This window comes from Sciurus vulgaris (assembly GCF_902686455.1).
Source record: "Sciurus vulgaris genome assembly, chromosome: 6".
Classification (NCBI taxonomy): Eukaryota; Metazoa; Chordata; class Mammalia; order Rodentia; family Sciuridae; genus Sciurus; species Sciurus vulgaris.
Window position 1 is genome coordinate 113084363 of NC_136466.1, and position 13545 is coordinate 113097907.

The window sequence follows — 13545 nt, forward strand, 5'->3', positions numbered from 1 at the left end:
ACTAAGGTCAGAATGATTCTATATAGGTTATTGCTACTTTGTGTTTAAAGTATTTCACAGCATAATCATCACCACTGCATCCTAATCTTGCCCCAAAGACAGTTTAGCAATGAATTATTATTATTTTTTTTTCATTCACTTTATTTTTCTTTTTTTTGTATAAAAACTCTTTATGTTGTAGCCACAGCTGGAGCCTGGGTCCTCTGTACAGAGACTCTGGTGTGGGTTTTCACAAGATGGTCAGTGAATTCCTGATAGGGAGACTTGGTGAACAGTTTCTTTCCAGAGATCGGGAGTCAAATAGCTGTATGTCTTGGAGATGGCATCAAAGGTGGCCTTAGCAAAATTGCCCAAGGTGGCAGTGCAGCCCCTGGCAGAAGTATAGCAGTCATCAATACCAGCCATCATCAGCAGCTTCTTGGGCACAGGGGCTGAGACAATGCCAGTACCTCTGGGGGCAGGGATGAGCCGCACCAGCACAGAACCACAACGTCCAGTCACCTTGCAAGGAACAGTGTGAGGCTTGCCAATCTTGTTCCCCCAGTAGCCTCGCTGCACAGGAACAATGGAGAGCTTGACCAGGATGATGGCCCCTCGGATAGCAGTGGCTACCTCCCTGGAGCACTTCACTCCCAGTCCAACATGACCATTGTAGTCCCCGATAACTACAAATGCCTTAAACCTGGTCCGCTGGCCAGCACGAGTCTGCTTCTGTACAGGCATGATCTTCAAAACCTCATCCTTCAGTGATGCCCCCAGGAAAAAGTCAATGATCTCAGACTCCTTGATAGGCAAGGAAAAGAGGTAGATCTCCTCCAAGGACTTGATCTTCATGTCCTTGACCAGGCGGCCCAGCTTGGTGACCGGGATCCACTCCTTGTCTTCGGCCTTGCCTCCGCGAGTGCCGTGGCCCCGGCCCGGCCCCGGCCCCGGCCCCGGCCGCGGAAGCCTCCGTGGAAGCCGCCGCGGCCACCCATTCCCGGGCCCCCGGGCCCTCCGGCTGCACTGGCGTCATCCGCCATTTGGTGTTTTCCCAGAGAAGAAGCTAAATTATTTTGAAGTAATACTGGTACATTAAAAAAAAAAAAAAAAAAAAAAAAAGAGCTTCACATAATGGTTGTACTCCTCTTTTTTGCACAAATATTTGGCATAAAATCTGCAATGATTATGTGGTGAAATATGGTAACGCTAGGATAGGTCTTAATACTGATAAGATTAAACAATATAAATAGAAAGGGGCTAATATTTTAGTTTACCAGATACTCTGTTGTAAGGCACCCTTTTAGCTTTTAACCTGCTGGGTGAGAAATACATACAACTCTCTATGCATTTGTACATATATATGTAACTCCCATCACTTGTTTCTATACATGGATGTGGGGAAGAGTCAGAGGCAGAAAGAGAACTCTTGCTATCTCTAAAAAGCACAAAATAGAAAGTCTAACATTTTTGTCACACATTTATGCTTGGAATTAGAGGCTATCACCATTTTTCGTGTATCTCGTATTTGTTATAAGTGTTCTAATAGCCAGGATTGAAGGACTTTGCTGTCTTCCTTAATGAATAGAAGACAAACCTACTAGGGCTGGGGTTAATGCTCAGTGGCAGCGTGCTTGCTTAGCACGTGTGAGGCACTGAGTTCAATTTTCAGCACCACATAAAAATAAATAAATAAAATAAAGGTATTGTGTTCATCTACAACAATAACAAAAAGACAAAACTACCACAGAACTTGCTGGAGTTCTGTAGTTTTTTAATTGTTTAAATAAAAATATATGTACCCTCTAAGAAATTGGACCATGTAACTTAAGAACTTAGAAGGCCTTCCTGAGGTTGTACTGTCAAGGACTTGTTACAAGTAAGGAAACCAAAGGGTAGAGGCATTTTTAAAATGGTGGCTTAAATGGTTTCCACATAAAGTAACACTGAATCACATAAGGAAAACATTCTATTTTTATTTTAAAAAGCATTCTCAATCTGGTTCCAGTATGCTTTTAAAACCTTAGTTTTCTCTAGCCTCATGTTTCAGAAAAACTCATTTCTCCATTTTATTTTAAATATCAAAAACCTTGCCATTTCTGCAATACTTTGTTTCACTTAGAGACCATAAATATTGCTAATCTCTCCTTTCAAAAAAGAAAAAAAAAAAAGCTGATTTCAGGCCCAACACATCACCACCAACAATGTTGTGATAAAACTTAATACTTTGTTTTCAATGTATTTTTTTAACCATTACATTCACATTGTAACAAATGTATATTAATTTTATATTCAATAACAACTGAAACAGTTTCCTTTTAAAATGAATTTAAGCTAAAGAGTGAATATACATAAAGAGAAACAGTAGATGAGAGAACGGATGGTAAAAAGATATGACAAAAGTCATTACTTAGGTACACATATATCTGAAAGCTGGGAAATAGTGCACTGGATTACAAAAGATTTAAATTGATCAAGTTGTCTAACATCCCATTAAATCTTTAAAACTATTAGCTTTTGGGCTGGGGCTGCAGCTCAGTGGTAGAGTGCTTGCCTAGCACATGCAAGGCACTGGGTTTGATCCTCAGCACCACATACAAATAAATAAATAAAGGTATTGTGTCCATCTGCAACTAAAAATATTAAAAAAAAAAAACTACTAGCTTTCTAAAGTAGCAGTATTAAAACAGAATGCTGCACACTATGCTTCCTTAACCTGTTTTAATTGTACTATTTTGGAATCTTACTAAGTTATTATAAATATTATCATTTAAAATAAATTAGCAACATTAGCACTGCCAATAAGTAATATGTTGATGTTATTTCTCTTGTGATACTGATAATGTTGATCAAACCACAAAATGTTACATATTAATAAAAACAAGTTAAGGAAAAGTCATACCATCTATCTTTGAATGAGTGGAAATATTTAAATCACATCCTTTTCCAACTTCCATTGCAGTTTCTCTTACTGCAGGGCTATTTCCTGCTAAAATGAAAGATTTATTTTTATTAAATGGACTTACTCTTAAATGCTTAATCATATACACCTAATTAAAGAAGGCAGTAGTATGTAAGTTGTGTCAATAGTAACACCAGCAGTACTGCTAGCAACATGAGAGGAGACAGAGTTTTGGTAATCCCTTGAGGGTAGAGGCTTACAAAGCTACAGTGCTGATTTGCCTATTTAAATGTATAAGAGAGTATGTAGTGCTTTGGGTTTGTTCAGTAGGAAATGCAAGTTGAAGTACTCAATGTAATCAAAACATGATCTAGACCACTGATGCAGAATGAAAAAACCCCAAGGTTCTTATCTTTGGAAGATAATAAAATTTAAGTAGAAAATTTTATCAGAATTTAAAAAAGTTTTTTTAAGGATCTAGTCCTGTGATCCTATTTGTTATTCGAACACAATAGACTAAAGACTGATGAGCAATGAAACACTGTTGTCTATAGAGGGTGAGGATCAGAAACTAAAAAATGGAGAGGTAAAAGGAGTTTTATCCTCATTTCTCTACCTTTCACTCATTTGTATCAGCTATTAATTCTGTTGTTGACACAGTCTCATAAATGGGTACATCTTTGTGCTAAGAATTCCATGAACAGTCCTCTATGCCTAAATGCTGCTGACACAGTACTAGAATGTGTTTCATAAAGTAACTTGAGGGATTCAGGGATACCTAAGGACCATCTTTAATGCAGCGTTAGGGCATTTAGTTTTAATCCAGTCATAAAACTGTGGAACAAGAACTCAGATGCAACATATTCTATTAAGAGACATACAATTGCTATAGTATTGCTTTAACTATATTACTTTTTATAAAAGAGTTAAATGAAGTTAAAATAAAATCCTGGTCAGAATAACATGGTAAAATGTAAAAAGATCCCCCACATGATATTGATGAGAAGAATTGCTGATCTGGAAAGACATTTTCATAGTCATAAGTCAGTAACATTAATAAACCAAGAGATATTTTAAAAAACATACATAACCTTGATTATGAAGACTATTATCAGTTGTAGTAGGAATTCTAACATCTGGCACCACTTCTCCCTTAGGATGAGATGTTTGTAATGCACTAGATTCGATATTTGGAGTCACTATAGCATAACGAAGCAGTTCTTCATATTCTTCCTGTGAGAATCCAATAGTCAATATTTTAACAGTTATATTGCATAAAATATTCAACCTGACTGAATCTTTTTAATAAATTTAATTACTATAATTATCACACTCTTATCACAATAGAGTTTTAGTACTTATTTTAAGCTTGAGTCCTTTGAGTGATTTTTACATTTATGATTAAAAATGTAATCTTAGAAGCTTGAAAAGGTGATAGATTCTGTTTGTGATTCAACACAATCAAAATTTCCTATCATTTCTTCCTTATGCTTCAGATCAGTTTAACTGAAGATGAGGCATGCAACTAAAAAGCTACCATTTTCACCTCCTCCTATTGAGAATCAGGAACTTTACCTTGATATTATGTAACTCAAACAAAATAAAAGAAGCAAACTGTATACTTCAGCTCATAAACCTGCACTGGCTTTATATCTCCATCTAATTTCAAATACACATTTATCAAGCAGCTAAATTGGTTTCACTGATTTTGAAAAGTAAATGTCAAAATTTGAGCTTATAAATCTATATAGTTCTGTTTTAATCTGCTTTTTATGTTGAAACTAAATAAAAATGTTTGAAAACTGTTAGTCTTTATGGCAATTAATGTAAAAGAGTGAGGGTTAACCTAGATTATATATTTAACATAGATATTTACATTCAGTAAATATTAGATATGGCAAATACAGATTTTTTTTTAAAAGTATATGTTAACAACAGAAGAGAAATAAAGACATCCCAAAGAGAACCTTTAGAAAATTCAATCACCCAGAATTCCCTTTATATTGCTATAATCAACTTTTTTTTTTTTTCCTTCCTGTACTGGGGACTGAACCCAGGGGAGTTCTACCATTGAGCTACACCCACAACCGTTTTTTATTTTTTATTTTTATTTGGTCTAAGTTGGCCAGGCTGGCCTTGAACTTGCAATCCTTTCTTATCCTCCTGTGTTGTTGGGATCACAGATGTGTGCCATTGCAACTGGCTATAATCAACTCTTTTTGTTAGTGATGTCCCTTTCTGACAACAAAAAGACTTTTCTGAGTTTTAAATTAACATTTTCTGACAGAAAATAAAATTCAGTATTTTAGTTTATGGTTATCATTATGGCAGAAGGTTCTTAACAGAAAAAAATAATTTAGAATATCAAAATACAACTCAATTTTTATGTTGATGAAAGTAACTATCATTCTTTAAATACCCTTAAATTTAAAAAATATACTTATTGAAACATGTTTTCTAGTTATTAATATAAAAATAATATAAAACTCCCAAAGAGTTTGATAAGTTGGGGTTATACATAAGGTATTTACTGATTCCTATGGTAGAGACTGCTAGTGGTCCATTTCCCCTTTATTCCTTTTAGGTTAATAAAGTCCCAGGGGTTGACTTGGGCAAAAGGTCACCCAGCTACATTTCCCAGCCTTCCTTGCTGCTAGGTATGGTAAAGAGACCTGGTCTTTGGGATTTGAATGGAAATGATGTGTACAGCTATAGGTGAATTCCTTAAAAAGGAAACTGATTGCTCCTGTTCCTGTCTTCCCATGGACTAAGAATGTTAGTGAGTCAGCAAACACAATCATAATGCAAACACAATCAATACCCTATAGGGCATGGCAGAGCAACAAGAGAAGACACAGGTCCTCAGACGATCTCAGGACCATGCACCAGTTCAGACATTTACAGGAGAACAAACTAAGATATTCAAGACACTCTTATTTTGTTTCTGTTAAAGCAGTCAAAAAAAAACCCAAAACAAAACAAAACAACCAAACCAAACCAAACCAAACCAAACCAAACCAAACCAAACCCCTGTTATATTTCTCAAACAACCTTTTGATTTTGGCTAAGAATATATAAAAGTATGGATGTTAGGGACTGAATGTGTCCCTTCAAAGTTCATGTGCTGAAGCTCTAAAATCTAGTGTGGTCGTATTTGGAGATGGGAACTCTATGGAAGTAATTAAGGTCAAATAAGTCACAGGATGGGTCCCTGATTAATGTTCTTACGAGAAGAAATACCAGAGAGCTTGTGCTCTCTCCCTCATGTTCACCTACTGCACTGAAGAAAGTTCATGTGAGGACAGAGTGAGAAGACAGCCAAAAGAGAGACCTCACCAGAAACTGAACTGGCTGGACCTTGAGTTGGCACTTTTGTCTCCAGAACTCTGAGGAAATAAATTTCTGTTGTTTCAGTCCCCAGATCTATCTATCTACCTATCTATTTTTTTTTTTTTTTCTTTGCAGTGCCAGGGATCCAACCCAGGGCTTCACATATGCCAGGCAAGTGCTCTCTACCATTAAGCCACATCCCCAGCCCTCTATTGTATTTTTAGTCCAAGTTGACTAATAAGAATGCTATCTTATATTTGAGATCCATAATCTTTTTAGGCTCTCTTCCCTCTGGTGGCAGTTACAATTAGATTTAGCCAAATCAGCTCTGCTCAGTAGGTTAGCTTAATACTACTCCACAACCAGTAGGCAGGGAGGGGAAAGTGGAAGTCAGTGGCTTTCATTTGTGGCTTCCCTAGTGTGACTTCTGTCCTGGAACAGAGAAGTAAGAAGAAGAAGAAAAAAAAAAAAAAAAAAAAAAAAAAAAAAGAAAAAAGAAGAAGAAAAAAAAATCCAAATACATATTTTAAAGTTCTCACAATAATCACTAAGACTCAAAGGGGAGATAAATGGGTATACATCAATAATATTCAATGATAAGTATTCTGACTTATTTTAAAGAAAGATTTGAAAAATAAACTATTTAAACAACTACTTTTGAGTTTCATATATGTAGATGGGGTGTTTTTAGTTAAGGATTAAAATAAATAACATTGCTTTTCTAAATTGTTAAAGATAACCTGTCTCAAGGTAAGTAATAACACTAGAGTAAGAACTAAAGCTTTTAATTTTGGCTGACCCCCAACTTCCAATGGCTGCATTGATATGACCTTGAAATATAGCTCAAACCATACTTTAACCACCTGAGTTAGGGCAACTTGCCCACAGTTCAGAGTTATGCTTATGGGAAGTTATCACCATAAAATAAGCACCATGGATACTGCCCATGCCTCAGAATTTACCATCTTCTGCTTTATGAAGCCATCACATAACATAGATGGTGACCAAAAATCCCTTAAGAGGAATATTAATTTGGGAGGGATTTTTGTATTAGATGTTTGATTTTACATATTTACTATATATGTAAAAGTATTTATTTTGTGACATTTTAAGTTTTTTTAATATTTTATTTAAAAGTGTTTCTAGTACTAGAATCCAAAACGATAACACTGAAATCACAGGGAATATACACAGGCTTTCAACTTTAGTCCACCAGGAGGATCAACAACCAGTAGCTAAGGATTACTAATAAACAGACTCTCAGTTGGACTGACATTATAAGCAGGTAACCAATTATATAAAATGACTTCTGGTAGGTCTAGGGGGCTCTTCCCTTTACCTCTCTCAAATTACACTCTAAAGATTTATTCATAGATTGAATGACCAACTGTGATCTGGGGATCAAACCCAGGGCCTTGCCGTGCTAGGCAAAGGTGCTATACCACTGAGCAACATCCTCAACCCCAATATTTATTCTTTTGATTTAAAACTTTGACTCTAGACAAAAATGGCAATTTAAGACTTGACAGGATATTCATATTTTAGTAAAAATGAATTAATAAGTTCTTTATTCAATGAAGTTTGGATGAAGCAGAGATGAAGGGTGCAAAAATACACTGTTACTTCAAAAGATAGCACACTACCTGGGAAATGTACCATCAAAAGGGAAGGCCAAGATGACATATCTATATACAATTCTAGACCAATTCATCCTAGAAAATGTTCAGATTTTTTTCAGTACTTTTCCATTTTTATATTTATAATTTCATATAATAAAAAGAACCCATTTGTTCAATAAAATAATTTTTCTGGTTTATCTCATACACAATCAATGACACTTATATATAAACACGATGTGTAGCTTTTCCACTCTTAAGTGATGGAACTAAAACTTAGAGTATATCAGATCAATATCCTCTCATTTAAAATATATAGTAATCTTAGTCTGTGTTTTTGATGATGAAATAGAAATAAAAGAAATAAAAAATATTTCATGTAAACACTACACCTTCTGTAGTCAATTTATCAGTCAATGTCCAGGTCCTGGGCAGCAGACTGTGCTGAATGTTGTGGCAACAAGGATTAGAACCTGAACAAGTAGAACACAAGGGACTCTCGGGCTCCAGAACTTTAGATGGCTTGGACACTGTATTAACTTGCATTAAAAGTGAAAGCTATATAACAGGTAGTAAATGAGAAGATTCAGAAAACATTTTTTTTTTCACTGTGTTAGCTGAATTCTTTGTATAAAAACATGTTTGATGAGTTCATGACTATTTTTTCTGAAGTTAAAGCAAATGTGAAGTAACTTCCAAAAATCTGTAAAGTGTAATTGCTAAAGTTTGATATTGCAATCTGAGACACTCCAAAGTAAATGAAATGAATGAAAAATGTCCGCCTGCTTTTCCCATAAATTATCACTTGTTTAAAATAAAATAAGTCATGACATATCTTCTTACCTGAAGGTCTGTAGAGACAGAACTGCCTGGATCAGAGTCATTTTGTACAACTGGAAGTGAGGATTTGTCCTCATCTGATGACATTCTGCAAAAATACTATAAAATGATAGAAGCTAATTTTAGTATTTTCCCTTGATATTTAAATTAAAATGGTTTAAATATATATAAGTACAACAGTATTCTAACCTACAAACAATCTTCATGTTATGTGTTTAAAAAAAACTATTCATTTACTATATTGAGAACTTATAGGCAAAAATCACAGGGCAAGAAAAGAACACTCAACTCCAACACATTTATATGTAATCAAATACATGCAAAATCAAAGAAAAATGCTTCAGAGAGATTCCCAGTGGGGTGTACTGAGAATAGATTGTGATCACTGTTCTTGAGCACTATGTGACAACCTGAGTACTATGTGATTTCCTGTGAGAAACTGAACCAACAAAAAAATGAACAATTTGCATAAATTCCCTTCTGAGGAAACTTACCTTTTGGGAATATTATATTATGAAAAGCAAGCTTATACAGAACATATTCAAATACACATACAGAAAAATCATTGAAATTTCTAAAAAAACAAATAAATAAATGTACTTTAAAGACAAATAGTGATTATTTAAACTATCTGAACACCAGTTAATGTTAAGACATTGGTGAGGAATTGTGAAATGAAGTCCTTGTATTATAAACCATCTGTGGAGTGTGACACACACACACACACACATATACGTATTCAAGTCTATACACGTGTAAACATAAATATATACACTTATAGACATATGTACACAAATATTTATATATTTACATTTATATAACATAAATGAGATGAAAAACCTGCTGTTAGACCCTAAAATAACAGAGGTACAAAGTAGGGAGACAGAGGAAGTAATTTTTCATGAGGTGGGATTATATGAGTAAGGAATTGGGAAAGGAGCCAAGGAAAGTTTTTATAGAAAAGATGGCCCAAGCATTGAGAACTGAAAGATGAGTAGGTCTCATCCTGGGAGATGGATCAAAGATAAAAAGGATACTCTTAGGCACTAAAGTGGCATCAGCAAAGATAAAGAGGCATGGCACAAATACCAAGGACAACAAGAAGTTTGGTAAGGTTGAAGCAAAGGGTACAAATAGGGCTTGGCTAAGGATGAAATGAAAAGGTAAGGAGCCATCAGATCATGGAAGAGCATGATTTGTCATATTAAAAAGTTAGGCCTTTATTCTACAGAAGTTATTAAACAGGCCCTACTGGGGATATTTTGGAAGCATTTTTCTTTGACCTTTCATGCATTTGACTATACTATAAACTCACTTATGTTGGAATTGAGTATTTTTTCTTGCCCAGCATATCTGATATTAAACTAGTTGTTCTTCCTCCCAATTTGTTCATCTTCTTATATTCCCTACCTTAGTGAGTAGCACTATCATTCCATCTAGTTACCTAAGCCAGAAACCTTGAAGCCATCAATATTTCCTTCCTTTCAAGTTGCCTCTGAAGCACTGGGATAAAGCTGCAGGTGTGCAGCCTTCTGCATCCATAGGTTCCACATATGTGGATTTAACTAACCAAGGGTCCAAAGTATTTTTTTAAAATTGCATATGTACTGAATGTAAGTACAGACTTTTCTCTTCCTCTTTTTTTTTTTTTTTTTTTTTTTTTTTTAAGTTCCAGGGATTGAACCCAGGAGTGATCAACAACAGCCACATCCCCAACCCTTTTTTATTTTGAGTCAGGGTCTTACTAAGTTGCTTAGGGCCTCACTAAGTTTCTTTGCTTTTTTTTTTTTTTTGGTGCTGGGGATTGAACCCAGGGCCTTGTGCTGGCAAGACAAGCACTCTACCAACTGAGCTATCTCCCCAGCCCCTCACTAAGTTTCTGAGGCTGGCTTTGAATTTGCTCTCCTCCTGCCTCAGCCTCCCAAGTCACTGGGATTACAGACATGTGCCACCACGCCCAGTGTACAGACTTTTTTCTTGTTATTATTCCCTAAAAAATATAACATGGCAACTATTTAACTAGGGTTTACATTGTGTTAAGCATTCTAAGTAATCTGGGGATGATTTAAACCATGCAGAAGGATATTCATAAGTTATGTGCAAATGCAATGCTATTTAAAAAATTTTTTTTTAGTTGTCCACAGACCTTTATTTATTTATATGTGGTGCTGAGAATCAAAACCAGTGTCTCACACATGCTAGGCAAGTGCTCTACCACTAAGCCACAACCCCAGCCCTGCAATGCTATTTTACATAAGAGACTTGGGCATCTACAGATTTAGTTGTCTCTGTGTGTGTTGTGGGGGCAGTTCTTGGAGTCAATCCATCATACTAAAATTGAGGGACAATTGTGTATGGCTTCACAGGTTATACAGTACAAAACTCCAAAGACTGCCATTTATGATTACTAAAATGTGAATGTAAAGTACTATGAATGTAAAGTGAAGCAATATGGGAGTTCTGTAATGGAAGTATAGGTTGGAAATCCAGTTTGAGGAATCATTAGCATAATGGGGTCTGCCAAAAAATGGGAATGGATGAGAAGATCTATTACAAGGAGTGAGAAAATTCTTTATGCTGAGGATCATATATTTGAGTTGCATTTTTAGCATAAATGCACATGTGCATTTCTCTAAAAAATAAGCTTCCAGTATGTATGTGTTCAGAGGGGATCATAACCCTAATAAAGTTAAGGACCACTGCTGCAAGCAAGAAGAGGGTTTAAGTCATAGCTGCTAATATTTAAAGTGGAAAAGAAGAGTCAGCAATGAAATCTGAAAAGGAAGTCAGAAGAGCAGAACTATGGGAGCAGCATCACAAAGACTTCCAGAAGGGATGAGTCAGTCACATGCCAAAGAAAAATGAGCACTGCCCTGAATTTAGTAATCAAATAGTTGCTAGGACGTTTGCTTGAACAATTTCCGTGGGAACTGGAATAGGTCTCTATCAGAGGGATGAAAAACACATGAGAGACAAGGACAATGAACTAGAAAGGGCAGATACAGAAAAAAGTGCAATATGAGAATGGAAACATAGGCTGCAACTAGATTGTGGAAAGAAAACTTCAGTTTTAATCTGCATTACTGAGTATATGCATGGTAAGTAAACCAAAACTCAGCATGACTGTCTTTAGTTAAGCCAATTAGAGAGGAACAAATGAACACATATCTGCAGCAAGGAATGGCTGCTTTACTGACTTTAATACTTCCACTGTGGTAAGCTGGTTCTTTTATATTGTCATTCACATTTTCCTTTAGGATTTGTTTGCAGATCCTGTAAGTAAGGGGAGGGAGTTGAAGTGATACCAATCAGTTAAAAAATGAATAAGCTGGTAAGTATGGACAAATCTCAAACACTGTTTCTTAAATATAGATACTGGACGACAAAAAGTAATGATTACTCTTTTGGAAATTTGCTGTTTGCCAGCTACCCTGCTTTATGCTAACAAGGTGTGACAATTAATTCAAAATCCTACAACCAGTAGCATTTTTCGTACTGTTTCTAGGTTCAGAAACAAAGCTGAAAAATTAAACTTGCTTTAACGGGTGGCAAATGTACATTATTTCACTACATTTTCAGTATTCCTTAACATAAGGTATCAGAATCCACAAGAAAAAAGTTTTAAATGGTTCTCAGTTCCACAGATAAAATGTCCTGGTAATTACCCAGCTGACAGGGAAGGAGGGATCCGGGAATTCAAATGTAACCTCAAATTCTGCAGAGGAAAAAAGAGCTAACGTGCAAACTGGCAGCAAGGTTACGATCCCAGTGCCCTTCACTGGTCCTAGCTGCTGCAAGGAGGGGGGAGAGTGCTAGCCCGTCTTCAGGTCAGAGACTAGAAGGAGAGGGAAAAAACAGTCGCAAGTAAGTAAAGGGATATAAGCTTTCTTCCATCACCTTCCAATCTAGTCCTGTTTCAGTATTTAAAACAATAAAGCGTTATACGTGGTTATTTCCCCCCTGCTTTTTAAATGATCAGAATCTACGACGACAGTAACTGGTTCACTTTAGCATCCCTCCCTCCTATCCTTTCTTCTCGGACAACTCGGAGGGAAAAATGTCTGGACCCTGAGGCACAACCGCTGAATCCGCTCCTGGGGAAAAGGCCCTCAGGGTCTCCCGGGTCGATGAACTTTAAATTCCCCTCCATACCTCGGCCAGCGATGCGGGGCCCGCCGGGGCGCCACTACCCCACTGCCTGGGCGCTCCACCAGATCTCGATGCCGCCCTCTGGTTTCCTCGCTGCGTCGCCGCTGAAACCACAGCAAGCCCAGCTGCTACCTTAGTACCAACCTGACAGTTTCAAACTGCACGGAGGAATTAAAGACAGCCCTGTGCATTGGCCTCCAGACTCAGCAATCTGAGGCTTGATTGGTCCGCGGGTCGGGGGCGGGGCTTTGGGCTGCAACGGGAGAAACCGGAATTAGGAGATTGAAGAGAGCTCCGCCCCTTGGTTCGGACTGGTTCCTGGGGGCGGGGTCCTAGGGAGCCCCGCCTGGCGCCCTGGGCTGAGTGTGGCGCGTGCTCAGTGCCCTTCTGCAGAAGCGGTGGCTCCCCGGACAGGTTTGGTTTGGTTGGAGGCTGCCGATGTCTGTCCGGACAGTTACCACTGGCTGTCAGCAACGCCGGCCGCCGAGGCTGAGTCCTCATGGTTGAGTCTGCGTAAGAATCCTCTGGGCCCACAGCTACCTTACAACAGAATCACCTGAGGAAGTACAAATCCGGAACCCATGCCTCGAGTCTTGGATAAGGACAGGGAATTTGAATGTTTAACAAACACTGCCATTAATTCTGATGCAGAGGTGTGCGGATTATGCTCTAAGAAATTTCTGACCTAAAGGCAAAGGCAGGCACTTTAGCGGAGTATTGAGCTTTACA

At 37.2% G+C, this 13545-nt stretch overlaps 1 protein-coding gene and 1 pseudogene across 8 annotated transcripts in view; both read right to left on the reverse strand.

Annotated features, from left to right (window-relative positions):
• Window positions 1-13008, reverse strand: part of POC5 (POC5 centriolar protein) — a 36890-nt gene extending 23882 nt beyond the window's left edge. Inside the window, exons 1-4 of one of the 7 annotated variants that reach the window (XM_079145215.1) lie at window positions 12820-13008; window positions 8671-8766; window positions 3973-4114; window positions 2882-2968 (exon numbers count right to left, since the gene is read on the reverse strand). In XM_079145215.1, the coding sequence (XP_079001341.1) occupies window positions 2882-2968; window positions 3973-4114; window positions 8671-8754 (313 nt within the window). In that variant the 5' untranslated portion in view covers window positions 8755-8766; window positions 12820-13008. Of the gene's footprint in view, window positions 1-2881; window positions 2969-3972; window positions 4115-8670; window positions 8767-12819 lie in introns of those variants that run through there. The other 6 variants (XM_079145212.1, XM_079145211.1, XM_079145214.1 and 3 more) reach the window with 6 other exon arrangements.
• LOC306664401 (small ribosomal subunit protein uS5-like) lies at window positions 156-1022 on the reverse strand (annotated as a pseudogene). Its single transcript has one exon. The product of its transcript is annotated as a small ribosomal subunit protein uS5-like (transcript).
• Window positions 13009-13545: the final 537 nt, after the last annotated feature.